The sequence below is a fragment of the Diaporthe batatas genome (genome assembly GCF_019321695.1).
Source record: "Diaporthe batatas strain CRI 302-4 chromosome Unknown Contig00022, whole genome shotgun sequence".
Lineage (NCBI taxonomy): Eukaryota > Fungi > Ascomycota > Sordariomycetes > Diaporthales > Diaporthaceae > Diaporthe > Diaporthe batatas.
The window spans coordinates 164514-192087 of NW_025408569.1; the positions used below are offsets into that span (position 1 = coordinate 164514).

Sequence of the window (27574 nt, forward strand, 5' to 3'; positions counted from 1 at the left end):
TTGATTGACAAAAAGCTTTTGTATCACCAATGATATAAACGCCTGGGTAGTCTACACATCTAAAGAAGGACTTATTGGGAGAACAGCCAAGATATCCTGCGTAAATATCCTGGACTAACCAGCCTTGCTTTTTTATGTAAAGGAGTAGTCATCAACCTCAACTCTTCACTTATGTTCTCCGTTCCAAATATGAGATCTTCCTTCAACCCCTCGGCTCGCCATTTGCAGTTTACCTACGTATCGCATTCGCCGTTGATGTGTGGCCATTCGGTGCCAACTGCCAGTGGCCCGCGTCTCGAGGCCACCACCCGGAGCTCCCTCCTTAGGCAGCGCCAGGGGTAGCCCCGGAGTTGCCCGGGGCTGGCCCCCCGTTGCGAATGGGATGTCCGCTTTGGGCTGACCCGGGGTTCGTTAAGCAACGGGGCCACTCAGCAGGCGTCCTGTGGGGACGCGGGGCCCCAGACTTGGGAGGGTTGGGGCGGTCTCTGACCGAGGCTGCCTTCCCCGGGATTGTCCGGGGCAGGCGCCAGTATTGCAGGTTCATGACGACGAGTCGAGCAGGGGGGGATCCCTCATGCATGCAAGGCACTGGGAAAAGACGCATAGGGTGCATGCAGTAGTGTGGTGCGATCACACCACCTGGCACAAGGTGGAAGCTTGTGTGGGTGGCCCAGAAAACCGGGAAGGCTTGGTATTGCTTGAACCCGGGCGTGCTTGTTCCCTTTGCTGTGTAGATCCATACTTTTGACGGACAATTATATCTATTTCACTTTTTGAACATTTGATTCTGTTCTCGTAAACTCAAAAGGAGCACCAGGAGCCTTGTGTGGGTCAACGTCGTCTTAAAACGTCAAGCCTCGCCCGTCTTCTTTGCAACTGTGGCCCCTTTTCAGTTGGGTTTTGTGTTTCTGGGTTTCGTTTTCCTCTCTTTGCTTCCTGACAATACAGAAATCACTGTTTTGATTCTAATTTCCTGCGAGGCTTCCCGTGTCGCCAACTACCATTCGCAATGGATCCCAACTCGGGCAAGGTACAAACACAACATGATGAGGACGCCTACGGCGATTTGCCCAAGGCTCCCCAGATCAGCCTCGATGACTACGTCCCCGACACACCAGAGGAGCGCAAGCTTGTTCGAAAGATCGATCTTTACCTGCTTCCGGCGATATGGGGGATGTACCTCCTGTCATACATGGACCGTACAAAGTGCGTTCTCCCCTGGGACGACACCCACATCATGACAGCAACTGACCTTGTGTCTACCCAACAGCATCGGCAATGCCAAAACAGCCGGAATGGCAGAGGACTTGAACATGGACTCGACAAAATACAGCATTGCACTCACGGTGTTCTTCGTGGGCTACGTCGTGTTCGAAGTCCCCTCCAACATGATCCTCGCCCGTACGAAACCGTCCGTCTTCCTCCCGACGATCATGTTTCTCTGGGGCTGTGTGACCATCGCCATGGCATGGGTCCCCAACTACAAGGCGCTTATCGGGCTTCGGATCGTCGTCGGTGTCCTCGAGGCTGGATTTGCCCCTGGTGTTCTCCTGACGCTTTCGAGTTGGTACAAGCCCAATGAGCAAGCCAAGAGGTTCGGAGTGTACATCTCGGCTGCTATTCTGTCCGGAGCCTTTGGAGGACTCATTGCTGGAGCTATTGAGGACGGCCTTGACGGTGCCCACGGCCTTCCAGGATGGAAGTGGCTCTTCATCGTGAGTAGACCCTCGGGGAGTCACACATCTTCTTGTTCACTCCACACTCTAACAACATTGTCACACACACAGGTCGAAGGCGCAGCAACAGCAGGCTTCTCCATCGTAGCCTCGTTCCTCCTCCTAGACTTCCCCGAGAACACCAAGCGCCTCACAGACCGCGAGCGCCAGCTCGCGATGCAGCGCATGGAGTACTCGCGCCCCAACAACCAGACGCCCGAGGAGAAGCTCGGCCACGTCGCGGCGCTGAGGCGGTCCGTCGCCGACTGGCGCACGTGGGTCTTTGTCGTCGGGTACATGGCCATCGTGGGCTCCTCGACGCTGTCCTACTTCTACCCGACGCTCGTCCGGGGCCTGGGCTACGCGGGGTCCGTGACGCAGTACATGACGGTCCCGATCTACATCGCCGCCTTCATCTGCACCTTCTTCAACAGCATCTTCATGGACCGCGTGCCGCAGTACCGCGGCCTCTCCCTGACGGTGTGGATGTCCGTCGCCATGGTCTGCAGCATCGTCACCTGCGGCGTGTACAACTTCCACGCGCGGTATGCGCTGCTCGTCCTCATGGCGAGCGCGCTGTGGGCCTCGAACGCGCTGTCGCTGGCGTATGCTTCTACCACGTTTGGGTCGATGAACCAGGAGGTCAGGGGCATCAGCTTGGCTATTGTCAACGCCATGGGGAACCTGGCGCAGATATACGGCGCGTACTTGTTCCCTGATGACGACGCCCCGAAATATCTCATGGGTTTCGGTGTCATCAGCGGCCTGTGCTTCACGGGCGTGGTCTCGTACTTTATTTTGCAGCTGAAGCTTCGCAGGCAACCCAACTGATGGGCTGGTGCTTCTGCGTATGCATAATGCATTCAAGAACAAGTCCGGGTAGTTAGAAATTTATCAACAAATATTATTACAGTGTTCAAAGAATGATTGTTCCGCGCCTCGTGTAAAGCCGTGAAGCTTATCGTAACCTCAGTGGAAGGTCTGCGGGAGTGGCAAGACGACCTCACCCCTGCAGAATGATACTCACGGTGAGCTGAATACTTGGCCCCTTTACTTTTCTTTGAGCCCCGTAGCACGGTGAGTGCAGAATGTCTTCAGCTAGTTGACAACTGCAGGAAATTTATACGCAACAAAGCATTTCATTAGGGAAAAATGACCTTGGCATTCGGGCACGCCCTCACAGTCAGATTTGCATCCATATTGCATGCAACCTACCCTGATTAAATAAAAAGGGTGACAAGAATTCAGATATCAGAATTCCTCTTCGGCTGGACTTTCCGTACAAGAAAGTCTCATGCAATCAATGATTGTAGAATTCGCGGAACCTCATAAGAGCAGGCGCTGCTTCTGCTTGTGCAGTGCAGTGTTGCCTTTCTGACGTGTACAGCCGCTTCCCTCTGGACGTGACGACAATCCAGGTTTAATGATACCTAGGTAGCCAATCAATTTTACCAGTGTCACTAAGGCCGCGGGGTGAGAGGCGCAATATCGACTCCGTCTGGTGTGAACCAATGGATGAGCTATGACAGAGCAAGTCGCAGGGAAAGTCGTTGACTGGAATGTGTTTGGGAAGCTGCGTTTTCCTGACTGCTTTGGGTGGAAAACGGCTACCTCCTCCATCTCCCGCCCGACGAGAGGCTGCCAGGCTCCTGGTCATCCTACGCCAGACACTCTTTTGCACGCCCACCACTCTTTCGAATCAGCCGCACACCTGCAGGTACCTCCCACCATGAGACGCCATTCCCCACTTCTACTCTTCAGCCTTCGTGTGTTGGCACAGGACCCCGGTCTGCCCAACGCCAACCCAAGCATATCATACTGACAGATACCCCCCACGGAGGGCGTGGCAGACCACCAGTCCGCGCAGCTGCCCGCCGAAGCCGACGTGGTCATCATCGGCTCCGGCATCTCGGGCACCAGCATCGCATGGCACCTCCTCAAGGGGACCACCAGCAGCAGCAAAACCCCGCCGCTCAGGATAGCCATGCTCGAGGCCCGCCAGGCGTGCTCCGGCGCCACGGGCCGGAACGGCGGCCACATCAGGCCGTCGTCGTACGCCGAGTACGCCGAGTACGCCGGGGCCAAGCAGATCGTGGCGCGCGAGGAGGCGGCCCGGATCACCCGGCTGCGGTCCGCCCATGTCGAGGCCCTGATCTCGGCCGCGGACTCGCTGCCCGAGCAGGGGCGGCTGGCTGCCGAGGCGCGCGTTGTGGACAGCATCGATGCCTTCTTCGATGATGCGCGGTGGGAGACTGCTGTGCGGCAGATGGAGGTCCTCAAGAAGGAGATGCCAGATATTGGTAGCGAGTGGTCTGTCTTTGAGAAGGACGAGGCTCGAAATGTAAGCCAACGAGCCCAGCCAGAGGTCGGCGCCGTCGTGGACTAATAACAACCAATGCTGCAGATCTCCCTCATGCCCGAGGTCACCGGCATAATGACCGGAACCGCAAAGATGGCGGCGGCGATCTGGCCCTACCGCTTCGTGACACACTCCCTCAAGTCGCTGCTAGACACGCACCCCAGCTTCTCCCTCGACACCAACACCGCCGCGCTGGAGGTGATAGCAATAACAAGCACAAGCGACGCCGCCTCGCCCCCCTCGCCCAACTACGAGGTCCTCACGGCCCGCGGCACGATCCAGGCCAAGCACGTGGTACACGCCTCCAACGCGTGGACGCCGCACCTCGTCCCGGGGCTGCGGGGCGCCATCCGCGGCGCCCGCCTGCACATGAGCGCGCATCTGGGCGGCGGCGGTCTCCCCAGGGCGGGGGCGTGGCCCTCGTACTCATCGGGCGACGGGAGCCTGCCCGGCGGCCGCGCGTGGTCGCTGTACCGCAACGGGCTGGACTATGCCGTGCAGATGCCGCGGGACGGCGAGTACATGTTTGGCGGGGACATGGTCGGCGTCGGCGGCGGTGTTGGCGAGGGGAGAAACACCAAGGGGGCGGCGACGGCGACGGCACCGGTGATGAGCGACGCGGGCCCGCCCAGCCACATCACGGCGTCGTACCTCAACGGGGCGCTGCCGAGCTACTTTGGCTACGAGAACTGGGGCGCCGAGAGGACGGACTTCCCGCGGCAGGACGGCGGCGGCGCGGCGGGGGCTGCTGGTGTTTACCCCGGCCGCTCGAAGCGCGTCTGGGTGGGCATCGAGGGGAGCGCGCGCGACGGGCGGCCGTTTGTCGGGCGGCTGCCTCGGTCTGCCACGGCGCGGCCGGTCGGGGATGTCTGGGCTGGGGGTGGCGGCGAGTGGGTGTCGGCGGCCTTTGACGGCGAGGGCATGTGCTTTGCGTGGCTCTGCGGGCGGGCGCTCAGCGGGATGATGATGGCCGCCAGTGGGGCTCCGGAGGGACGGGAGCAGGAGGCCTTGGGCGTGCCTGAGTGGTTCCCTCGGTCGTTCTTGGTGACTGAGGAGAGGCTTGCGAACCACTCCGTCACTCCTGGCAGGGCGCACCGCTGGATGTATCCTCGCATGGCGAATGCTTTGTCTTGGGACGGAGAGGGTCTCGCTCCTGACAAGGGCGTTACTGTCGGCGAAGGGTATGGGGGTAGCTGTCTGGTGAGTTGGGTCACGACGCTTTTGAATGAATACATCTTGCATTGGTGATCACGGTAAACGAAACTGGCATATCAACGAGAGATCTGTGCTGAGACCGCCCAGGTGTGACACGGCACCGACAAGAACCATTCCTTTCTTTCATCAAAACGGCAGTTCTATGGGCCTGCTTGTAGTCCTGAGGCACTTCCTCTCAACTCACTGCCACCTCCACCCCTCAAGATCAATAATGTGGTCGTATCCACCAGCTCTCATAACACAGTTGTAAACCAGCAGGCGTAGCTCGACCGGGAGAGCCAGGGCAACTTGCTAGGATGCGGACGCTCGACAACCTGACGCGTAGCTGCTCCGGCCTCCTCCCCATCCTGTGTAAAGTATCGATGGGCACGGCAAAGGAAGTCGGGCAGCCTGCTCCTCCTTGGCAACCGCCTCACTTCGGGGGAAGGGACGCACCCGCCTTCAACTGGAGCTGGTGGGTAAGCTCGACCTGCGCGGGGGTGACGCCCTGCGCCATGTCGTCGCCCACGGCCACCCGCAGCTGCTGGAAATACTGCTCGGCGCGCTGGTCCACCGCGTTGCGGGCGAGGTGGAAGGTCGAGACCAGGTCGTCGAGAACCTGGGCCCAGCTGCTCTGCGCCACGCCCACCTGGTTGCGAAGGCGGCCCCTCTGAGCCATCTCGCCGCGGGCGGCAATCAGCATCGCCTTGAGCGGCTCCTTCTTCTTGCTGCCGGCGCAGGCGGTCGCCTCTGGGATGGAGTATGCGTCCATGGTGAGCCCGAGGCCGTGGCCGCTGACGTAGGAGGGGTCAGCTTGCCCGATGGCTTCCTCTGCGGCCAGGAGGCGTGCCTTGGCCCAGGCCAGCTTCCTCGTGTCGCGGATGAAGAGGGCCCGCAGGGTTGGGACGGTCTTTCTCTTGATGTGCTTCAGGTCCACTGTGTACTCCCTGGCCGCTCTTTCGTACCCGTGGTTCTCTGCCAGATGGTCGTAGAGGTGGTCCATTCTGGGCTGTAGGAGGAATTGGCAATCGTGGACGGGGCATGGTACTTTGGCCCCCCTGGGCTGCTGCTGGAGAGGCTGTTGGGACGGCTGTTGGGACGGCTGTTGGGGAGGCTGTTGGGACGGCTGTTGGCGAGGCGGTTGAGGACGCGGCTGGTGGCGAGGCGGTTGAGGACGCGGCTGGTGGCGAGGCGGTTGAGGACGCGGCTGGTGATGGGCGGCTGGCTGCCGGGCTGCTTGGTGCCAAACCCCAGCCTGCTGCGACACTCTCTGCTGCTCAGCTGCCTGCTGCTGGATTGGGCCACCAGGCTGGTGGTCCACTGCCATGGGGGCAGGATTCTCACACCACAGCGGGCCCATCGGCATGATGGCTGGTGCCAGCACAGGGCCAAAGAACTGGCTGTTGTTGTCTTCGCTTTGGCCAGACCAGTTGTTGATGTGGTTGTTCTGGTTGGCCTGGCTGTGGTGCCAGTTGACCTCCATCTGGTACCAGTAGTTCTCCCGGATCAGCTGTGGTGAGAGGTCAGTCAAGGCGAGTCACACCAAGTCTTGCTTGTGTTGACAGTGCTTACCTCGTCCATCTCCGCAGCCAGCTTGGCTCGTTGCTGCTGGTCGTCGCCGCCGCCGTCGTCGCTGCGTCCGGCATCCATTGTCTGGTCTCTGCGTCAAAGGATGATTGGTGGTGGTGCTGCTTGGTGATGGGTTGTGGCTGGCTGGACGACAAAAGGTCAGTCTGTGTAGGTTGCAGGCTGGTGGTGCCAATGGCTGGCTGGGTGACGAGCTCGCACCTTTTTAAAAAGACTGCCACACAGCCCAAGCAGCACCGCCCTGCCCAAGACCAATGGGCCCACCTGCTCGACTAGCCCGGGACGAGGGTGTGAGAGAGGGAGGGCCTCTGTCCTCACCGGGGGTACACCCCCATCGTGTCGGGGTCGGGGTTGTTGTATTGTGGACATGTTGCGATGGCCCCCAACCATCTTGGTGACCGCTGGATTGTCACGATCATGTGGCATCTCGTGCTTGAACTTGCAGCCTTGCTGGGTGAACGCACAGGTTCCATCGTGGATCCACTTGTCGCAGTAAGCCTTCAATGAGGATGAGGCTGTCTGCAAGTCCATCTGCTGGGCCCAGATGATATCTTCTTAGTAAATCAGGGACTAGTCTTCAGTTATCATCAGCAGTGAGTTCTTACCTCCATATCCCATGTCAACTTCGCTGACCACTCTATGTTGAGCAGCCCCTCCTCGGCGGAGTGAAATCGGTTGACATGGTCAATCAAGAACCACCTCCTTGACCGAAGCGGGGTCTTCTTGAGCCAGTCTCAGAAAACCAGAGTATTCAAACACTTCTTCGCCTCGAAATCGGCACGGGCTTTGGTATTTCTCCGCCCTGCCTCGGCCCCTCAGGCTGGCTTGTCGGTGGCCAGCAGACCCGCATGCGCATGTGTTCGAATGTCATGCGAAGCACCTGCGCAGTTCGTTGGGTTCCAAGCCTGCTGAGAAGCTTGGAATCCCTCGGTGTCAGCTGTTGTCAGGATGGCGCGTGGTTGTTTGTGGGCAGACTTCATCTTGTTGAAGATGAACCAAGGCCTTGGAGTGAAGGGGAAGGCTTCAACAGACGGCATCCGGGGCAGATCTGGGAAAGGAGGTTTTTTGAAACAGAATCTCACCGGCGGAGTCAACAACTTACAGAACCTCTGTTCTCTTGAGGGTGTCCTCTTTGCCCCAGAGATGGCGGCCAGGAACCTCTGTTCCCTTGGTCTGGGTGGGAAGTTGTCAGGAAGATGCACAAAGGAGAGGTCAACAAGTCGAGGAGCTTGGTCTTTTATGTTTGGGCCTTGAACCTGCAGTAGCGCAGCTGTGGCGGGGCAGACAGCTGCCAGGCAGGCAGATCGGACGACCGACTTTCACACCATTCATTCACTGCCATTTGTTCTGGACTGTGACTGGTAAACACGTATTTTTACGTCATTGAAAGGAGCCTTCCAAGGCTGGACATGGGACGGACTGGCCTATAGGCGCCTACCATATCGGAGGTCGGTGTGGGGCAGGAAGCCTGCCAGCCTGCCTGTCCCCATACCACCTGGGGATCTCAAACACCATTCAGGGGAGCAACATCAGCCATTTTATGGCTTCAGAAGGGGACAATGCCTTGCTGATCCATTCGAGGACTCCAAGGCTGGCCGAGAATACGACTGCAATGGTCTCTTTATCCTCAAGCCCCGGGAACGGCACACACTATTATATCATACAGTTTATTGTGTAGTACCGCAAACAACGAACATTCTCCGGCCGCATGGTGCAGAATTCCCATGCCATCAGTTGCGGTTCCTTCTTCAAAGTATGTGCGTACAATCTTCCGAATACAACTGCTTATACTGAGTTGGCGCGATCCAGGTATCCACCATGTCCTTATTCCTCAATTATCTCGAGCTTGACTACCTAGGTACGGTGCCGGGGGTAGGGGAAGTTCTCGTCAAAGCCGCAACAGGATCTACCTACTCGCCCTCGCCGGGCTCGACATCTTCCTCGAACTCCTGGGGTGCAAATGACTTGCCGTGGGCCCTACCATACTGTTGGCGTCCGCCCCTGGCGACCCTGGCAGCCAGCTCGGACCTGGACCTGGCTCTGTTACCAATGATGACTTGGTACTTTGACTGGCAGGCCTCCTTGCTGTGGCGTGGGACCATCTATAGTTGAGTTAGTCAGCCAGCCTGCCACATTATCATTTATATTACCGCTCTCGGCCCATGCTTGCAGAACTGCTTACGCTTTGTATCGTGGCCCAGTCTTCACCGGCCTCCCTCGCCTCCGTCATGATCTTGACCTCGTTCTCGGTCCAGCGCATGTTCCGCGGCGTGTTCATCGTGTTCCAGTGGCGCCCGATCGCGGACTCGTTGCTGCCCCCGGAGCTCCGCGAGCCGGACGGTCTCGCCGGCGCAGAGTCCGGCAGGCGAGTTCTCTTGGCAGGTCGGTCGGACGGCGGGTTCAGGGACGCGCTGCCACTGGTGTGCTCAGGTTGGCTGCCCGAGCGATTGGCGGTGTCAGGGGCGGCGGATGCCATGTCTGTGACAACACCGCTGACAAGGCCCAAGACACAGTTTCGGAACCACTCGATTGGCACATGGTTCCTATAAACTACACGTCAGCAATGCTCGTGACAGCCTCAGATATGAAAGCCACTGACTCGGGGCTGTTGGTGTTGTTCCACTGGAGTGCTGCTGAAGCAGCACTGATGCCTGCGTAGGTTTCCACCTGCGCCACAGGCACTGCGGCCGGGTCGTGGTGGCTGCGTTTGGCCATCTCCTCGATCTGGGTGGTGATTGTGGCTCTGAAAGCCTGGACATCAACCGCGGGCCTGTTTAAGTTTGTCAGTGATGAGACAAGGTGAATGGAGGCCAGTCTAATTACTCACCTTTCGGTGAGGCTCACCGCCCGAAAGCGAAGCACACTCTCGGCTGCATGGCAGGTAAGCTGGATCACAACCCTGCATGTTGTTAGGTTCAGGAATTTCTACTCTTCAAGATGATATCAGGTTCTCGTTGTCGCAGAGCTTACGGGACATCCATCCTTGCCAGTTGGGTGATTGAGTTGTGGCAAAGGAGTTCAGAGGCTTGTACAAGGTTGGTGGAAAGGTGCCCAAGTGAATTGGAAACAGACTCTTATCGGCAGGCTGGAAGTACCCAGGTACGTACCGATAGGAGTTAATCTGGGTCCTGTCGTCTGCCCCAGGTGGGAAAGCAGACAGTGAATGAGTCTTCTTGACACAGACCAGGCCCTGAGATCTATCGATAACCTTTGGCAGGCGGTGGTCTCCATGCCCCAAGCCTGCTGTGTGGCCAGCGTTTTTGGCTTGCAATATTGCAAAAGGAATCACCAGGCACAAGAATAAAGAACATTCTCTCTTGTAAGACAAATTTGAAGAACTTGATCTGCCCAGATGGGAGGCATGCAGCTGTCAAGTCCATAAACACCCCTCTACACAAGATTTGATGAATTCTTACAATGAATTGTGTGCTATAAACTGCCTACGACCCTTTGAAAACTGGACAGGACGTGAATTTCTCCGGATTCCCCTATGGATATTTCCCTGATTCTGGTCAAAGAACAAGTATCTGGTTCTCTGGTGGCCTAGGTATAACAGCCTAGACTGGGCTGCTAAGCGTGAAGATGACTGCTCCGGCCATCCATGCCCACCAAGCCGGGTGTTTTGATTCTCAGTAGCTATGTGAGAGTGAGGAGGGGTGGTGGTTTTGTACAGAATTGAATATACACTGGTAAGTGGCGGCTGTGTTTCCATCTTCAAGTGTCTTCAGTACCTCATAGAGCCCTCCAAATTTCAGCCAGCCGGTATTCAAGTGACTCATGGCTCGCTTCCCTCACACACGGCTTAGTGCTCAAGGCTTGTTCTGGTTCTGTCGAGTTCGCTGGTCCTGCTTCTCGGCAAGCTTCTGTTGCTTCTTGGCAAACAGGGCCTGGATGTTCTCCATCTCCTCGTTGCGGGCAGCCTCATCTCTGACGTGAGCATCCTGCAGGGCCTTAAAAGTCTGCTGGAAGCTGTCGATCTGGCGGCTGTGGGCATCGATCTGGCTCTTGACCAAGAGGTAGTCCTGCTGGCTTCGCTCTTGGCGGGACTTCTCGTTGCGGTTTGACAGGGCCATCAGTGCACTGATCTGTGCGGACAACTCCTGAGGCAGATCTCGAGCCTGTGAATAGATGACTGACCCAGACAGAGGAACATATCTGCCGCTCTGCTGCTCGTCCCCGGGGTTCGTGGCTGCATTGTCGGCTGGGACAATGGCTGGCTGTGTATCATATTAACAAAGTCAATTCTGCAGTTATGTGGACGAAGAGTTTATGAGACGTGCAAACATACATTGGACGCATCCCCTGTCTGCCTCTGTCCCAAGTTGCCCACAGGGGCTGGGATGTTGACATCCCTAGGTCCTGCTGTGGGCTGGCCAGGTCCCTGGCGCTGGTGTGGCAGTGCAGGGTAGCCCTGCCTAGACAGCTTTTCGGGCCCACCGTCCACCATCCATTGATGAAACTCAGCCATTTGCTTCATTGGTTGGTATTTGTCAATCCACGCCTGGGAATAGCCTAGAGGGGGTGGAGGACCTGGGGCAAGTAGCGGCTGAGGGGCACCATCATCTGCTCCCTCTTGCAGGGTTCTCTGGTACTTGTTGGCTTGGAAGGACACATCGCCAGTGCGGCTGGCACTGAATGTCTGTACAGCGGTGTTTGCTCCCACATGGTTGGCATGAGCAGATGGGTTGGCCATGGTGTCATGGTCGCGTTTGCGGCTGGCAGTTAGAGCAGAGGCTCCCTTTAGCTGGGGAACCTGGGACTTGTTGCGGGCATCGGCCGTAAGGTCCGATGAACTTGCTTGGGCAGGAGAAATGGCAACAAGGTCATCGTCAGAGGCCTGACCGCTGCCATCAGTGGAAGTTGAGGTTGATCGCCGACGGGAGGTCGAGATCTGCTGCACTAGATCTCCAGTGTTGCCTCTGCCAGGCCGGGGAGGTGTGCCTGCGGACACAGGCATGGCTTTGAAATATCTCCCGGTTAGCCTCTAATCAGGAAAAGGTTTTTTCGGAAATGAATCTTCCATACTGGGTTGGTTGTTTCTGCCAGAGGCAATGCTGCCAGACGCAGGACGACCACTAGGCAGGGGCTTTCTTGCAGGCTTGTCGGTAGGCATGGTCGATCGACTGGTTCTCTCGTGCGATGACTATGAGGTTTGCAGGTTTGGTGATAAAGTGGAAAAGAGGGAGGAGAGGAAGGGTGATGGATTGTTCAAAGGTTGTTAGCGGGGTCGATGGGTGACTGTTGACTTCGCAGCTGAGAGGGGGAACGTCGTTTGTTGTCATTTGTTTTCCCAGTAGCGCCCATTGATAACAGACTTATCGGTTCACTGGAAGTACGTACTTTGCCGACGCTCTGAGGGTCATCTGATTTCTTGTCTGAGGAAAACAAAAGCGAAGTGTGTACTGGAGCAGACTAGTCCCGACCAGCCCCTGGAATCTAGTTATCGATAACCCGGACAGCACACACACTCTCTCTTTCTCTCTATCCCCACCTCTCTCTTAGAAGCATGCTGGAGGCTCAGCTCGTGTAGTATGCCTTGTTATGAATAATTGTTCATGGTCACATGACTTCAAGCAACCTTGGTTGTGAGCCATACTGGAAATACTTGTCTTGCAGGCTTGCAACATTGAAAAAAGATATAATTCCAGGCACTCAAAATTGTTTGTGGATATGTTCTTGCATGATGCTATGTAGAGGTAGTTTCGTAAAACTGCATGTCTCACTCACAACTCCCTTTAATCCAGTGATAGAGTAGTCAGACAGATGTACTTATATATAAAATGGTTGTGCGTCACAAGGCTGAGGCCACAAGCACCTATCGTATTATAACTATTGTTATTGGCATCGTGTTCTTTCCAAGCGCTGGGTCTTGAGTGCTTACCACCGTATGAAGGCGCCATGTATGTCCTCGGACGTATACGGAATAGAAGTGAAACCACATAAAATGGTCGGCCAAGAGTCTCACACAGTCCTGTTCGAGGTGCCGGTTCCAGTTTCTATGAAAGTAAGCTGGCCAGACTGGCTCACATTCACGCTGAACTGTTCCAACTCCATCCAGGTGGCAACCTTATATATATTAGAGTCACAAATGTTCTACCTGTATCGTCCCTATCCTGTCAATCCTGTTAATAATGAGTATCACCATGCACCATGTAATTAGATGAGTTTGTAGTCCCTGGATTATGCAGCTCAATTAGATTGAACATTTCAGGGTGGACTGGACCCGGTCTTAATAGTGTGTCTAGCAATCCAAAGTAAAACCAATATTGTATGCCAAGGAGCGCAACTCCTATTTACATTCTTTTTCAGGAGGTACAAGCACCCCCAGCCAAGATGTGTATTATCACTACGCTTGCCAAAGGTGCAGACAGAAGATAGGCCAGCGTTGCTAGTACTTCTGCAATGATGATGGACAACGTTTCCTAATCTCCAGAGTGGAGCGTGAGTGTGACTAGCCCTTAGAACTGCCCCAATGCCACATTCCAGCAGAGTATTCCTTGTCTGAACGTCTAGTCTGCAACCCTAGATATGTCATACCTGCAATCACGGCTGAGGCAAAAGCTGTCTCGGGTCATTCATGCCTCCTTTGAAGGGTGCTCCTCAACAAATCCATTGCTGACTTCCTGGCTGTAGTTGAGGTCATCTCCTTCTGTGATCATATCAGTCTACGACATATTCCGGTCTATGGTCTCTTACTCCAATCGCTCAAGTTTCCAGGCATAAGGCCCTCTTCTGCATGGCTCAAGGTCCGGTTCAAGGGCAGAAAGAGCAAGAAGCAGCAGCAGAAGGTCTTGAAATTTCTCCAGGACACATAATAGAGAGCCTTTTTGGGAGGAAATGCCTACATGTATATTGAGGCAACACTCAAGAAACAGCCTGGTGGAATTGATATAAATACCGTCTTTAAATGGAGCTTCCGGATGCCAAGTTCCAGAAGTGGACTGTTCATACAGGACAAACTCCAGATGATGACTGCCTACGGCTACAGCTACAATGAGAAACCAGGGCTGTGAGCACTTGAGAAATAGTTACCCGCTCTTCTATCATATGTGCCTCTCAAGCAACACTGGCTTCTGCTTCTGGACTCTCAAGGCTATCACTGGTCTCAACTGCAGTATTCATCAGACAACCACCAGGTCTGCCTCTTTGGACTTTTACTGTGCCCTTTTCCCCAACGAAAAAGACCAAGGGAACCAAGGGGCATCAGAACATATGGAAGTGGGACGTGTTGCCTTCCGGGGACAGGTCAAGGTGTCATGTAAGTTACCACATTGTTGCACTGTTCTCACTAGTCTCCAGGGCAGTCAGCTGCAGACATATTTTAACTGGTACTGAAAAAGCATTCTATTTCTACTATGAGACTATAATCCTGGATCTTCTCAGAGTAACGGTAGGCCGTATATCGTCTCGAAGTAGTCTTGATATTGCCAGACACCAGCATGAAGACCTATCTATTTTGTTTCTAATACATTGTCGAGTTATTTGCGCTCGTCAATTCTGTCACGTGTAAGACGAGACTTTCACCGTGCCCCCATGTGATGAAACTTTTAGACTGACATTTGGCTGCTACGCCCTAGGCCACGCCCTCAGCAGCACTCGCTCATTGGCTCATTCTCTCCGTAGACGCCAGACCAGGAAGGGAAGGCAACTTAATGAAAGAATCATGCACACACCGGCGTGGAAATATGCAACAGGGTAGCCAAGTTGCAGCATATCAAGTGTTTGGCGTATAATCATAATGTCTTTCATTCTTGTTTGTAACAAGATCCCAGGTGGGATATATGGGAATGGAAATGTATGAAAATTGTGTCTTTTCATCTGCCGTTCCGGATGTCCCCTGAGAAACAGCACACAAGTCCAGCTCCAGGCCAAATAATGTCGCAGCCGATAATCCCTGCCATCGCAACCGCACGTGGGATGAACTGTTGGGGTTGGTGGATCGACATGCAATGCACCTTCGCGGACTCCATGATGCAGCGTTACATTATAACTTCCCGCATTGTCTTGCACCCGCTTCAAGCCGAAGGGTGCTAAGCACCATCCTTTTCTCACACCGAGGCTTTCCAGAGAAACACGGAGCTAGGGGAGATAAAGCAAATACTTGACAATCATGTTCATATATGTTGTTACAGTCCCCTCTCTCTCCGATCATTGCCAGCCTCGAAACCATACCTAGCCCAAGAAACTTTGTCTCATATTCCTGGTCAAAATGCAAATCCCTTTATCACTCCTCGTAGCTCCGTTGGCTGTCCAGGCCGTCAACGTCGTCCTTTCAAACGACGATGGCTGGGCGGAGAAGAACATCCGTGTGTTCTACGATACACTTACCAGCGCAGGCGAGAGCGTAATTATCTCGGCCCCGGCCGACAACAAGTCCGGCACAGGCTCATCCGATGCCACGCCCGGCACGGTTACCTCGGGCTGCCAGTTCAGCAGCTGCCCAGCCGGGAGCCCACCCTACGGCTCAAGCAGCACCAATCCGCGCTTCAACTATGTGAACTCGTACCCCGTCACGGCCATGCGATACGGGATCCAGACTCTGTCGCCAAAGTTCGTCGGCGGCGCTCCGGACATCGCCGTCGCAGGGTACAATGTCGGGGGTAAGGTCGCCTGCGCACCCCATCAAGGCCAACCCTGATGCTAACGAACCGCCAGCAAACCTCGGCTCGACCACCCTCGTCTCCGGGACGGTCGGCGCGGCCACCGAGGCCGCGCTCGAGGGCATCCCGGCCATCGCCTTCAGCGGCACCTCGGGCTCGCAGGTGTCCTACACAACTGCCACGCAGACGTACCAAACTGTCTATGCCCAGCTCTCAACCAACGTGACCACCACGCTCGTCGGCTCCGGAAAACCCTACCTCCCAGATGGCATCTGGCTCAATGTCAACTACCCAACGGTGAGCAGCAGCACGTGCTCGTCCGCCTCGCGGTTCAAGTTCGTGCTCTCGCGCATCAACTCGGCTTCCTCGGGAGCGGCGGCCGATGTCCGCACTTGCGGATCGACTCGGCTGCCAACTGAGAGCGCGGTTGTTGGCACGTCCGGATGCTATGCCAGTATTAGCGTCGGGGTTGCGAGCAATAAGAATGATGCCTCTGCTGCTGTGCAGGCTGTGGTTCTGGCCAAGCTGCAGCCCATCCTGTCATGCTTGCCTTGATTCAAGCAGTAATAACTTGTCAGCTCGCAACACCTGGCCTTTGGGATGATATAGTCAGAACAAATCAACATTAATGTAAAGTTAAGTTGGGCACAGAAGACGATAATGGTTATTTTGGCCTGATGATATATTGGATATTTATTTTTGGCTATCTGAACGAACGTGCTTCTGGCTCGGAGGCCTAGGTTAACTTCTCAATGAGGGTGAGCTCCAAATGGTATATACAGTTGACTCAATGTACAATGCTCCCATTTTCATACGTAAAGAGGGTAATAATGAGGGTTCAGTGCCGAGACTGTAGACTCGGTGTCTTTGTTGATGGAACGAAGGTCGTAATAGCGAGGGTGGTGGTTGTTTGATATATTTTGTGGCGTGTTGCAACGAATGTGAATCGGATTCCGTAATCGGAGGTTCTTTAAAGAATGTGATTCAAGCGAGGGTGGGTTCAATAAGGCGTTGAGCCGTGGTAGTTGGTGGGAAATAGAGACAAAGAATGGACAGCCAATATTTCGGCAGTTACTGTGTCGTGACTCCGAAGCTTGGTGATGGAGTCTGTCTCCTTGCATGTGGCCATGCCACCTGAGGGGAGGGGCCTCTGCTGCGATGAAATCTAGGCAAGCGAGCCCTTGACAGCCTCTGGGAATGCCTCGTCAGCCATGGCGAAGCCAGCATCCCAGATACCAACGCCACCAAATCCACTGAGGTTCATGTTCTTGACAGACTCAATAGTCTTCTTGATCTCGTCAGCCGATTGAATGTTGCTTCCGGCCGCGCCTTTTCCACCGGGGACACCGAGGTAGAGCTTCGGGCTAGGTTTAGCATCAGCGAACTTCTTAGCCCAGTCCTTGATGTTGGTCTCGAAGTCTTTGCCGCCGATGCCCTGGTCCGGGTTGTTATAGAACTGAACGTTGACAAAGTCCAGCATGGACAGGACACTGTCAGGAATTGAGGACTCGGTATCACCGACCACCGCGCACATTGGCTCCGCACTCATGAGGTACTTCCGCGAGGAGTCCGAGTCCATCTTACTCCTCATTTCGGTGACAAATTCCTTATAGAACGCGCCGTTTCCGGACTCGTTGTCGAGGTCCAGGCCGTCAAGGGTGACCTTGCTGCCGAAAGGCCTGATGTCTGCCGAGTCTGTGCCGCCGAGGTACAGGTTCCTGTCAAATGTCAAGTTAGCATAAGCTGGGGATCTTGCTCGGTATTTAAACGTACCAAACTTGATCAGCAGCCTTCGTGGCCTCGTCCGCGCTCTTAAAGGTGGCGTTTGAGAACCTCTCGTCGCCACCAAATGAAATCATGACCTTCTTGCCCTTTTCCTGGCACCCGGAGATTTGATCCGCAATGCTCTGGCCCCCGACAGGCGCGACAGTGCCATCAAACAGCTCGAAGCCCTCCTGTTCCTTCTGGGCATCACTCGGACTACCGGTATCCTTGCCCATGTTAAGCTTGGGCGGATTCAAGCTGGTGATGAAGGCCAGGATGACGATGTCGAAGTTGTCATTCTCGCAGACCTCAGATAGGTTCGTCTTCTCGGTGCTCTGGCCAAAGAAGGTCATGACACTTGTGCCATCTCCAACCTCACTGGCTCGCTTGACTGTGCGCTGGGCACGCTGCGAAGCGTAGGGAGCAGCGTTCACCGCACCCACAGCGGCGGAGATTGTAGCGACAGTCTGGAGTCTCATTATTAATTAGTGAATATGTATGTGGTCGATGGCGGCCTGCGTCTGAAGGACAAGTAAATAAATGATCGTAGATGAGTTGTTCGAAATGACAATTGTAAAGACTGTGTGAATTCAAAAAGAATGGATCTAACTCTCCAGGAGCCAGGATCTCGTCAAGAGATGTAGAAAGAAAGAATGTAAAGCGAAGGGATGAGATGCTGTGATGGGTGTGGTAGAGCCGAAAACAACAGGCTGGTTTATGACGAGCTGCCTCCTCTATATACCATTCGGCCATGCATCGAAGACCGCGTTCAAGGTGTGTCGTCGGAATTTCGGCACAGCGCGCCTGGTACCACATGTGGCTGTCAGCAGGTCTGCGGCGCTTTCAGGGGTTACGATGCCCATCGGCTCGGCCATCTCGAGCTGCCCATATCTGCCGTTGAACAGACCACCGAAAGAGGGAGCGGCCGTGCAGGTCCAATGATTTTTCAAAGGGGTCCCTCAAGGAACGCTGACAAGGCCGGCTATTCAAGGGCATCAAAAACGAAGAATACGATGCTCGAGCGTCATTGGCTCAATCGAGGTCCCCCAATGCACGACACCGGCCGGGGCCACGGGATGGGCGCAGGTGGCGCAGGCCTTGGTCACCGGCCGCCGACCCACGGGAATGTCCCGGACGTGGCACGATGCTCACTGGAAGCGAGCACCGACAGCATGGAGACTCGGCGGAAAGGCCCCCAGTGTAACCCGTCTTAGCTTGTGGGGGCCAGTTCGGGCCATGCCGAAACATTCTCCACCTCCAACGGCCATCGAGAACGGCCTCTTTTATTCGCTTTCGGACTGTCACGACATCTTTCAAACTCACAGGTGTCCCAGGAGCGTCCTGGCCCTCGATCTCACCCAAGACGCCCCCTTGGCCCCTACATGATAGGTATCTGAAACAGGCACGTCCGCCCGCCTTCGGGCGTCCTCAAGTGCTTGTAGTCGCCAACTCGTGCGCGCGATGGGTTCTCCAACGAAGCTCAGTAGCCATTCGTCCACAAGTTTCGAGTGGCTCATGTGTGAGATTTTTGACCTGTTTCTAGTCCCCGAGGTCCCTTTGACCGTGTGCAGGGGACCTTGCAGGCAACAGAATCCCGTCAAACGAAGCCAAAGCTCAGATGTGAAGTGCTTACGCGCTAAGTTTATCCTTTAGGCCACGTGCGGTGTGATGATCCTGCAGGCACTTTGGGCCGGATCTTCATTGTTGTTTCCGAAAGAAACTCTTGCGCCAGATGTCTAGGTTCCCATGCAACGCCAACAATCCTACGACTCCCTCAGGCGGGTGACGGAGAAGTGAAAGCTGCTAGGAATAAAAGGATTGGAGAAGTATTTGTTCATTGACTAGTGTATTTCGGCATTCGAGTGACTCTGGCAAGGGCGGCGCAGTATCACGACAGCGAGATGAAACTCGAGCGGAACCCACGTCTTGCCATTTCATATTTTCCTCTTCCCGATTCCATGAATATAGGTATACAAGACTCCCATATCGAGGTAAATAACACGATCAACCAGTCCACAGCGCTGGACCGGGCATGGCGTAGTTCGTAATCGTGGTGTAGGGGTTGAAGTAGATACCAGCGTCGGTGTTCTTGTAAAGCGCTGTGCCGGCTGTGCCCGAGGGATTGGCGGTTCCAGATCCGGTGATCTTGATATTAAAACACTGCGGGTAGTTCTGCGCACCGTTGAGCGAGCCGGCACCGTGCAAGGCGATAATCTCGTGCCGGAAAACGTAGTTACCGGCGGCCAATGACTTGGGCACGGTGGTGGTCCACTTGCCGCCCTGGTCGATCAACGTCTGAGACGCCCACTTCTGAGTGCTGTAGTTGACTGTTGGTCCGCGGATTAGCAGAGTGGCTTTCATATTGTGGGCGAGTTCTGAACATGGGCAACGTACTTCCAACTGCCTCGATCTTGACCCATTTCAGCTGTGACTTGTCGGCCTTAGTGCAGTCGCCGGGGCACTTCACGACGTAGGTCAGGATCGGGCCGTATGGGTGTGGCCAGTTAGCAGGCCACTGGAAATCGACCTTTCCACCGGCTGATACTGTCGTGGAGAGAGTGCCTGGCGTAGCGTTGATATGGCAGTTAATGTCCTGTGTGCCGTAGTTGTTGGGTGCGACGAAGCCGCTGTCGAGGTTCTCGGCGTACCACGCGGCGATGTCAGGTACCTTCTGGCCATTCTTCTTGGCGTAGTAGTAGTCCAAAATGAAGCCCTGGTTCTGGACACCGTCTGTCTTGAATGTTGTCACCATGCCATGGCCAAGCACGGTGGCGGCGAGGCCACTCGCCAAGAGGGCAACCGGAGCGAGCATTGCTGTGGCAGTGGTACCGGTGAAAGCTGGAAAACGGCCGTCAAATCGACACAAGAAGCTTGTTTTCCATTCGGAAAGAGAAATAGGATTTCATTTATTTATTATCAAGGTCTGCCAACATCGCTCGATAGGTTGATACCTAGATAGCCGCCGTACCACCTCTGCATCGTGGGGGCACATGGACATGCCAATGCTGAAAGGCGTTCCAATCGCATCGCTATGCAGCGTAACTAGCGAGATAGAAGACATTTAGTCTTTTCTTTTGAGCCTTTATGGCCCTTTTGATTGAATCTTCCGGAATTGCCTCGACCGCACCCCCGAAAAGAGGCGATTCGGGGATGCATGACCCGTGGTCTGGTGTCTTGGCATCGCCCAGCAACGCACTGTTCTTGGTCATTTCTGGTCGATTGTAATATGGATAAAACGGGCCGACCTCGTCCAATGGGATGCGAATGGCTTCCAGGGTTCTTCGTGGAATCTGTCGATGACCGGGTCCGTGGTAGCCTAACGGCCTTAGCTACCTAGGTACCTAAGTTAGCTGGCCTCTACATTCACTTCCATGATATAAAGTATTCCGAAGCCCTTCAGAATATTGCCCACTAAGAGATTATGCCAGCTCCCCGCAATCGTTCTGAGGACGAACATTCTTAACTCACAAGATAAAATCCGAACCACCGGGAACTTTGCTGGTATTTGTGTTGCCTTGGTCTTGAGCGCTTACCACCGTATGAAGGCGCCATGTATGTCCTCGGACGTATACGGAATAGAAGCGAAACCACCCACACGTAAGAGGGCAAAATTTGAAGGATGCTCAAATGACAGATACCGGCCCCAAGCGCTGCCATCTTATCTGCGCGCTCGTAGTCGGTCAGCCATAACATCGCTCAGCCACAACATTGAATTTCTTCTGGATGCTATGTATACCGGCAATGGTGTCAGTCAGTAATTTTCATTTTTGTGCAAGTCGGACCGCGTACGGCTCCTATTCAGTCATCTGGCAGCATAGGCTGTAATTACCTAGGTCCTGAATTGACCTAATTCCATCGCAGGAGGATCGCCAACTCGGAGTCGACACTGGGCCATTACGGAGTACGGAGTACAAAACACAGTTGTTCAGTCCAGCATCAGCCCCTGAAATAGGTACTGGTTGAGTGCCCGGCGCGAGGGACTTGTAACCATTTCATGTTAGATTTATGGAAAACTATTTCCGGTGAGATTCGAAGTAGATAGACCCCTGTTGTATCTTTGCGCAGGGGGAGTGCTGTGAGTTGTTCGCAGCCTCCCGCAGCACTTGGCGCTGGTCCGGCAATGAAGAATCAGGCAGATGCATAATTCACCAATCGGAAGTCTCGCGGGGCCAGCTATCCAGAGTACGTAAGCTGTCTACCAAGCCGAAAGTGGTGATAGCGTCCTGATCACTCGCACTGGACCCACTCATTACGATGCCAAGTATTTGAGGCCCCAGCGCAAGCCACAACGCTCCGCCATTCTAAGCTTCTTCCTCCTCGGACTTCGTGAAATGTCTTGCTCGGACTTGAACGCAAGCCACGATATTCCTTCAGCTTGTTCCTTTGCAAGCATTGCCATGAGGGACCGCTCAGAGACTGGCTGAGAGACCGGTCTTAGGCGCGACGAAGCCACCAAAGCGGACCGTGACATTTGTGGAAAAGGAACGCGATCTCCAGCCTACCAGTAACTACCATGTGGCTCAGACGAGGATTACACGACCGAGCGCTGATGACGGTCACCATTAAACTCGAAATGCGCTGTTTAAAAGGGCCATCTTACTTAAGTACGACTGCCCGGGCGACGGTTGGTCTACCTCAATATTGCCTGCTGCTGCCATACAGTATCGGAACTCGACTCCTCTAACATGTCGTCCTCTGCCAGAACCACCATGGTGCTATTCGTAGCAGCATCTGCGGCGGCGGCCAACATCTACACCGAGCCATGCCCACTATATGGCCAGAACTACCCGGCACCTACAAGTCTGGCCACCAGCACCCATGTTGAGGCGGCAACGAAATCAGTCCTGGAGCAGCTTCTCAAAGCCAGGAACGCGGCCACGGCGTATGGTCCACTAGATACCGATACCACGGCATTCTCTCTGGACTTCTACTCTCTGGATGACGAAGATCCTCTCTTCAACTATCACTACACGCCAGTCAATCTAGCGAGCCAGCGCACATCCGGTGTGGAGCAGGTCGACTCGGATACCGTCTACCGCGTGGGAAGCGTGTCCAAGCTATTGACCGTGTATCTGTATCTGCTGGCCGCGGGCGACGATTCCTGGAATGAGCCAATCACGGATTTCATCCCTGAGCTCCTGGAGATCTCCGAGATGCAGGACCTTGACCCTACCAGCAATGTTGACTGGGAGTCCATCACAGTTGGGGCGCTTGCCAGTCACCTCGCCGGAGTTGGAAGGGACCCGACACGAGCAGCAGCTTTGGAAAAGGTTTTTGGAGACCTTGGAATCCCCAGCCAGAGCGATGGCTCAAGCTCCTCGTGCGGTGAGCCGTCACTGGTCACGTTGCCTTGCAACCGTTCTCGTGAGCATCCCGTCCAGTCAAGCTCTTACTTCTCATTTCTCTAACCTTCAACCGGGATACAGAATTCTTCACCGAGTTTCCAGCCCAACACCCCATTGTGGCCTCCTACAAGACGCCAGTCTACTCCAACGCTGCGTTCCAGATCCTAGGCTACGCCCTCGAGAACATCACCGGCCAATCGATGAGCGATATCTTTGACGAGTACCTGGTCAAGGGCCTCAACCTAACCTCTACCTCCTACCATCTCCCAGACAGCCCCGATACGTCCATAATCCCTTACAACACGACGTACAGCTGGTGGTTCGCCGACCTCCTTGATCTGACCCCAGCAGGTGGCTACTTCAGCAGCATCAACGACATGCGCAAGATCGGTAAAGCGATTCTGGGCTCGACCCAACTGGACCCGGCCGCGACGAGGCGCTGGATGAAGCCGCACTCCTTCTTGTCGAACCGGGACGCCGCGGTGGGCGCTCCTTGGGAGATATACCGCGCGCCGGGCGACCCGTCGATCATGATGATGACCAAATCGGGCGACCTAGGGAAATACTCTTCATACATGGTCCTCATCCCGGAGCTCCATATTGGTTTCACTGTTATCGCTGCTGGTGTCTTCGCGAGCGAAAACTCTCGCATGCTGGGCAATATTCTGGTCGACACGTTCGTGCCAGCCGTGCTAGCTACCACCGCGGACGAGGCGGGTGATGTATATGCTGGGACATTCTCTGACAAGAAGACCGGGTCGAGTATCACACTGGTGCAGAATGATACCGAGCCCGGTCTCCTTGTCGAGGAATGGTCACTCGGTGGAAAGGATGTGCTGTCGCTTCTCGGGCAGATCAAACGTGGCAATATCACTGCACGGCTGTATTACTCCGGTCTGGAAAACGAGACACCGAACGGCACAGTCAGCTCATGGAGGGCTATTTACCAGACTCTGACGAGAAGGAACGGACCCGGGCCGTTGTCACCTATCTGCGACTCGTGGTTCAGTGTAGATGGACTCACATATGGCGGAGTGGGCTTGGATGAATTCCTGGTCACCACCGTCCATGGCAAGGCGACCAGCATTGTGCCGAGGGTGTTAGGTATCCCCATGGCCAGGACTGAGGCTTAGGGAGATCAATCCCAGAGAGCAGGATTTGATGAAGCCTACCTTCTTGAATATATTTGATACACCCACACAGATGACTCAACTCTAATTACAACCCCAGAGCCCCTTCAAGCATCCCTAGAAATCCCTGCATGCAGCTTGCCATTTTTCAACACGTAACCTCAATCCCAGGAAGTTGACGCGCCATGGATACTTGGCTCCTCTGGGCGGCCCCCCCCCCCTGGCGACCGCCTAGGCAACAAAAGAAACAGCTTTCCATTGGCCGCTCATCTGATTAGTCTGAAAAAACATTTCATTCCTTGATCCTTTTTGTTGTTCTCATTGTTGTCAAAATCCCCGAGCCCTGCCTTCTTGATTATCTACTTATAGCCTCTATATTGGACCCCGTGCAAAGACAGCATTGTCGGAGCGACTACTGCTCCTGCCTGTCCTTTGGTCATCAAGGCTCGCATATTTCTTACCATTTCTGACCAGGAGCAGGTTTCCACCAGGTCACTGTCGCGATCTCGCCTGCAGACAATGTCGTGCTTCGATCGTCCATGACCATGGTACTGTACGACAGACAATCATATTCGCCCGATTCATCGGTTTCTACCTTGGTGACCGTTGTCTGCGCTACCCCCCACGAGACTGTGGTAGTCTCCCTAACAAGGTACACCATCATGGTAGTCTGGCATGATGCATGTGAGCTTGTGGGCGTGGTAGGTAGTTTTGCTGACGGATCGTCTTCCGACACCTGCGGCTGGAGTGAGGCTGTAGTTTGAAACTCCGCTGTTTCTTGAGACATTGAAATATCACTTGCTGTTGGCTCTGGTAAATTTGGCGCCGCCGACAGCCCCGGTGTCGGCCCTTCCAGATTCGACGGCTCGAGCCCATAGGATGTTACTGATACTGTGACTGTTGAGGTGTATGAGACGACGACGCTGACCTTGACGCTACCTTCCGATGTCATGACACGCCGCTCCGTACTGCTTGGGATCCTTCTCGTCGATGTGGCGAGTGAAGATTCCCGATAATTGTTTACTGGCGAAACGACAGTGCCGGAAAGTGGTGAGACTACTTTCTGGGTGCCGATGACAGATGTTGCAGACTCATCGGGGGTTGTTGACGAGGGAGGTGATAGCTCCCCAGAATTTTTCACAGTCGATAAGCTGCCTGTATCCAGATCCTCTGTTACATTTATGCTTCCAAGGCTTCCAATAGTCACACTATCATGTCGGTCCTGGGATGTCGATAATCCTTCAGCTGGAGGAGTTGTGCCACCTGACACAATGCTAACTCCAAACAAATCAAAAGAAGTTGTAATTGTTGACTCTGATGCCTCGAAACTTCCAAGCAATGAGCCTTGCCCTTCAAAGTTCACTGAATTACTGGATGTTGCTGACATAGGTCGGCTCAGGCTCTGCGGTAGGGTGGTATATGACGACTGGTGCGATACCATATTGCTGGTAGCGGGCTCATATGACGCCGCCTGAGTACCAGAACTAGCCTCATTGAAGCTTGTGAAAACTGATTTAAGGGATGCCGCTTGGTCGAAGCTACTGCCAAGAGATGCAATATTGGGCCCGGAAGCCGAAAAGGATTCAGCATCTGCAGTGGCCAAGTCTGTTCGACTTGACACGATTGGGCCAGCGGGGTATGTCCCAAGGCTTGTGGAAGATGGGTGCTGGCTATTGCCGGGAGATAGTCCCGATGGCGGCGGTCCAGCCTGAAGACCACTGGAATCGCTGGTGGCAGGCTCAACTGTTCCATCTCCCTTTAAAGAAGAGTTTGGGATGGTCGAAGACGACAGATGTGTCATTGTAGAGAGTCCAGGTGACATGATCGTTTGGGGGTAATGGCTGCCTGAGCTCCACGGCGCCGCTGGTTCATGGCTCGTGGCCGGGGATGTAGGGTCCGCTATAATACTAGTGGTCTGGCCTGCATGCAGTGTCGGCGTGCCATCAGAAGTGCTCAGATAACTTGTCTCGCTGCCGGGCCCAGCTTCTCCAGCTTCGCTAGTCGCCGGCTGCATTGTCGTCGAGCCTGCTTCACCATTATTGCTCTTGATGCTGGTACTCAGTTCGCTAAACCCAGAGCTCTGAGATCCGCCGAAGCCAGAGGTAGACTCCGGCCCAGAACCGAATTCGATGCTCCCCGTGCCAGTCGAACTCCCTGTAACTTCGCTATTGGTTGATGGCGAAGCTAAAGAGGCAGCGCCAGCAGGTGAATTCGAGCCAAAACCTGTTTGGACCGATTCGGTGGAGCTACTAGAAGACTCGTGGCCCCCAGACATCACACTCTCATAGTTGGTCGCAGAGGGTATGACCGAGGACACTCCACTAGAGACTGGAGCTACTTCACCAAATGCTGTTCCTGAAGCAATGGAACTGTGGAAAGTGGAAAAGTAAGAGTCGCTCGTGACAGACGATTCTTTGGAGACAATGCTCATGGCGGCCCCTGATTCAAGGCTTCTGCTGCCGCTCGGAGCGGTGTCAGATGGCGAACCCAAATCAGCCGTCGAAGAACGGTCTTGGGTTTCGCTGGAGCTTATCACCAATGTGGCACTGGTGTCTTTAGGTGAAAGCCCAATTGAATTGAAATCACCAGGGGTCGGGCTGCTCTGCTGCGATATTGAACTGGCAGGCGTTGAAATACCGAGTATGGGACTTGCAAGCGTCGATATGGTGACTGTAGAACTGTCCATGGTCTCGGAGGTGCCGAATTCTGTGGTCTGCTGGGTTGCCACGCCCATTGGAGATACGCTTGAGGCTGAGAATGCTTGAATTGTTTGGCTTCCACTTGCCACGTTGTAAGAGGGAGTAGAGCCATCCGACCCCTGAGGCTTCGACAGAGACGCCCAATTCGAGTTGGATTCTCCTGAGGTGGGCCTCCCGCCGTTGCTTGACTGTGTCTCCGATCCCGAAGTGGCCACAGATGTTGAGAAATGGTCTTGGCTTTCGCTCAAGTTCGAGACTGGCGTAGTGCCGGTCGCTGGCAGTGATAGTTCTGTGGGGCTAAGATTCATGGACTGGGAATTCGTTTGTTGTGACACCGCACCAGGGCTTAATTGCAAGGCACTGGAGTCTCGGAACAGCTGTGACGAACTGGCAGTTTGACCGAAGCTTGATTCTGTGCCTATTCCCTGCCATGTGTCACTTGCTGGATTCAACGTGGTGGCCGACGTTCCCGCCCCTTGGGCTTCTGAAGAAGGGTCCGAGGTGGCAGAAGAATCCTTCGGATCGCCGGACGTTGGGGTGACAGCGGATATTGTGCTCATTGTGCCCTCATTAGAAGATGACTCAAGGTTGGACTCCTGACTGAGACTGGAAATGCTTGTGAATGAAACAGACACCGAGGCCGTACTGGGTGTTGGATGGTGGAATTCGGCTGTTGTCGACGATTGTGCCTCGCCGTCGCCATTTGAACCCGATTGGATCGATGACAAAGTGCTACTGCTTGGCATCGACCCAAGTTCACCCTCTGAAGAAGCAGCGTGGCTTAGGGAGGTCGAATATAATCCATCGCCTGTCGAGGACTCTTCGGCCCCTCTTCGGGAACTACCCTCTGACGATGTTGCATCACCTGCACTGGATTCCATGGCAAGTGTTGTCAAAAATGTACTTCCTGTCGGCCCACTAGCTTCTGAAGATCCGGTTGCCGAGGATTGGCTTGCCGAAGTTCTCTTAAGACTCTGTCCGGAATCGTCCGAGAGTGGCGCGGGCATTGATGTGCCAGTGCTATACTCTGCAACTGTGCCTGATGAGGTGCTTGCTTCTTGACTTGAGGAGCTTTCCAGCATCGCAGTTGCTGCTGGGATACTTCCGCTGCCGGAACTCAGCTGCCCATCCTCTGTGCTTAGCACTCCACCTCCTCCTTGTGATTTTATCGACGCCGACCA

At 54.6% G+C, this 27574-nt stretch overlaps 7 protein-coding genes across 7 annotated transcripts; 4 read left to right on the forward strand and 3 right to left on the reverse strand.

Annotated features, from left to right (window-relative positions):
- Nucleotides 1–1009: 1009 nt before the first annotated feature.
- On the forward strand, nucleotides 1010–2546 carry KVR01_012894 (uncharacterized protein; the record flags this gene model as incomplete). The annotated part of the gene is made up of 3 exons (XM_044785648.1): nucleotides 1010–1185; nucleotides 1271–1715; nucleotides 1788–2546. 3 exons carry the CDS (start codon nucleotides 1010–1012, stop codon nucleotides 2544–2546), a joined length of 1380 nt encoding a protein of 459 aa, XP_044638050.1.
- Nucleotides 2547–3444: 898 nt separating this feature from the next.
- KVR01_012968 (uncharacterized protein) lies at nucleotides 3445–5447 on the forward strand (the record flags this gene model as incomplete). Its single annotated transcript, XM_044781920.1, has 4 exons — nucleotides 3445–3513; nucleotides 3556–4056; nucleotides 4120–5218; nucleotides 5398–5447. The coding sequence occupies 4 exons, from the start codon at nucleotides 3445–3447 to the stop codon at nucleotides 5445–5447; spliced, it is 1719 nt and encodes a 572-aa protein (XP_044638124.1).
- A 254-nt stretch (nucleotides 5448–5701) lies between these two features.
- KVR01_012937 (uncharacterized protein) lies at nucleotides 5702–11968 on the reverse strand (the record flags this gene model as incomplete). Its single annotated transcript, XM_044793576.1, has 3 exons — nucleotides 5702–6370; nucleotides 11468–11814; nucleotides 11881–11968. The coding sequence occupies 3 exons, from the start codon at nucleotides 11966–11968 to the stop codon at nucleotides 5702–5704; spliced, it is 1104 nt and encodes a 367-aa protein (XP_044638093.1).
- Nucleotides 11969–14923: 2955 nt separating this feature from the next.
- Nucleotides 14924–16010, forward strand: KVR01_012987 (uncharacterized protein; the record flags this gene model as incomplete). Its single annotated transcript, XM_044785683.1, has 2 exons — nucleotides 14924–15455; nucleotides 15511–16010. The coding sequence occupies exons 1-2, from the start codon at nucleotides 15065–15067 to the stop codon at nucleotides 16008–16010; spliced, it is 891 nt and encodes a 296-aa protein (XP_044638143.1). The 5' UTR covers nucleotides 14924–15064.
- A 141-nt stretch (nucleotides 16011–16151) lies between these two features.
- On the reverse strand, nucleotides 16152–18174 carry KVR01_012929 (uncharacterized protein). The gene is made up of 2 exons (XM_044789861.1): nucleotides 17229–18174; nucleotides 16152–17173 (listed from the first exon to the last, which is right to left on the reverse strand). Exons 1-2 carry the CDS (start codon nucleotides 17696–17698, stop codon nucleotides 16621–16623), a joined length of 1023 nt encoding a protein of 340 aa, XP_044638085.1. The 5' UTR covers nucleotides 17699–18174; the 3' UTR covers nucleotides 16152–16620.
- Nucleotides 18175–19223: 1049 nt separating this feature from the next.
- Nucleotides 19224–20031, reverse strand: KVR01_012946 (uncharacterized protein; the record flags this gene model as incomplete). Its single annotated transcript, XM_044782623.1, has 2 exons — nucleotides 19224–19546; nucleotides 19614–20031. 2 exons carry the CDS (start codon nucleotides 20029–20031, stop codon nucleotides 19224–19226), a joined length of 741 nt encoding a protein of 246 aa, XP_044638102.1.
- Nucleotides 20032–21513: 1482 nt separating this feature from the next.
- On the forward strand, nucleotides 21514–23762 carry KVR01_012905 (uncharacterized protein). The gene is made up of 2 exons (XM_044792799.1): nucleotides 21847–22583; nucleotides 22646–23762. Exons 1-2 carry the CDS (start codon nucleotides 21905–21907, stop codon nucleotides 23695–23697), a joined length of 1731 nt encoding a protein of 576 aa, XP_044638061.1. The 5' UTR covers nucleotides 21847–21904; the 3' UTR covers nucleotides 23698–23762.
- The last annotated feature ends 3812 nt before the right edge of the window (nucleotides 23763–27574 follow it).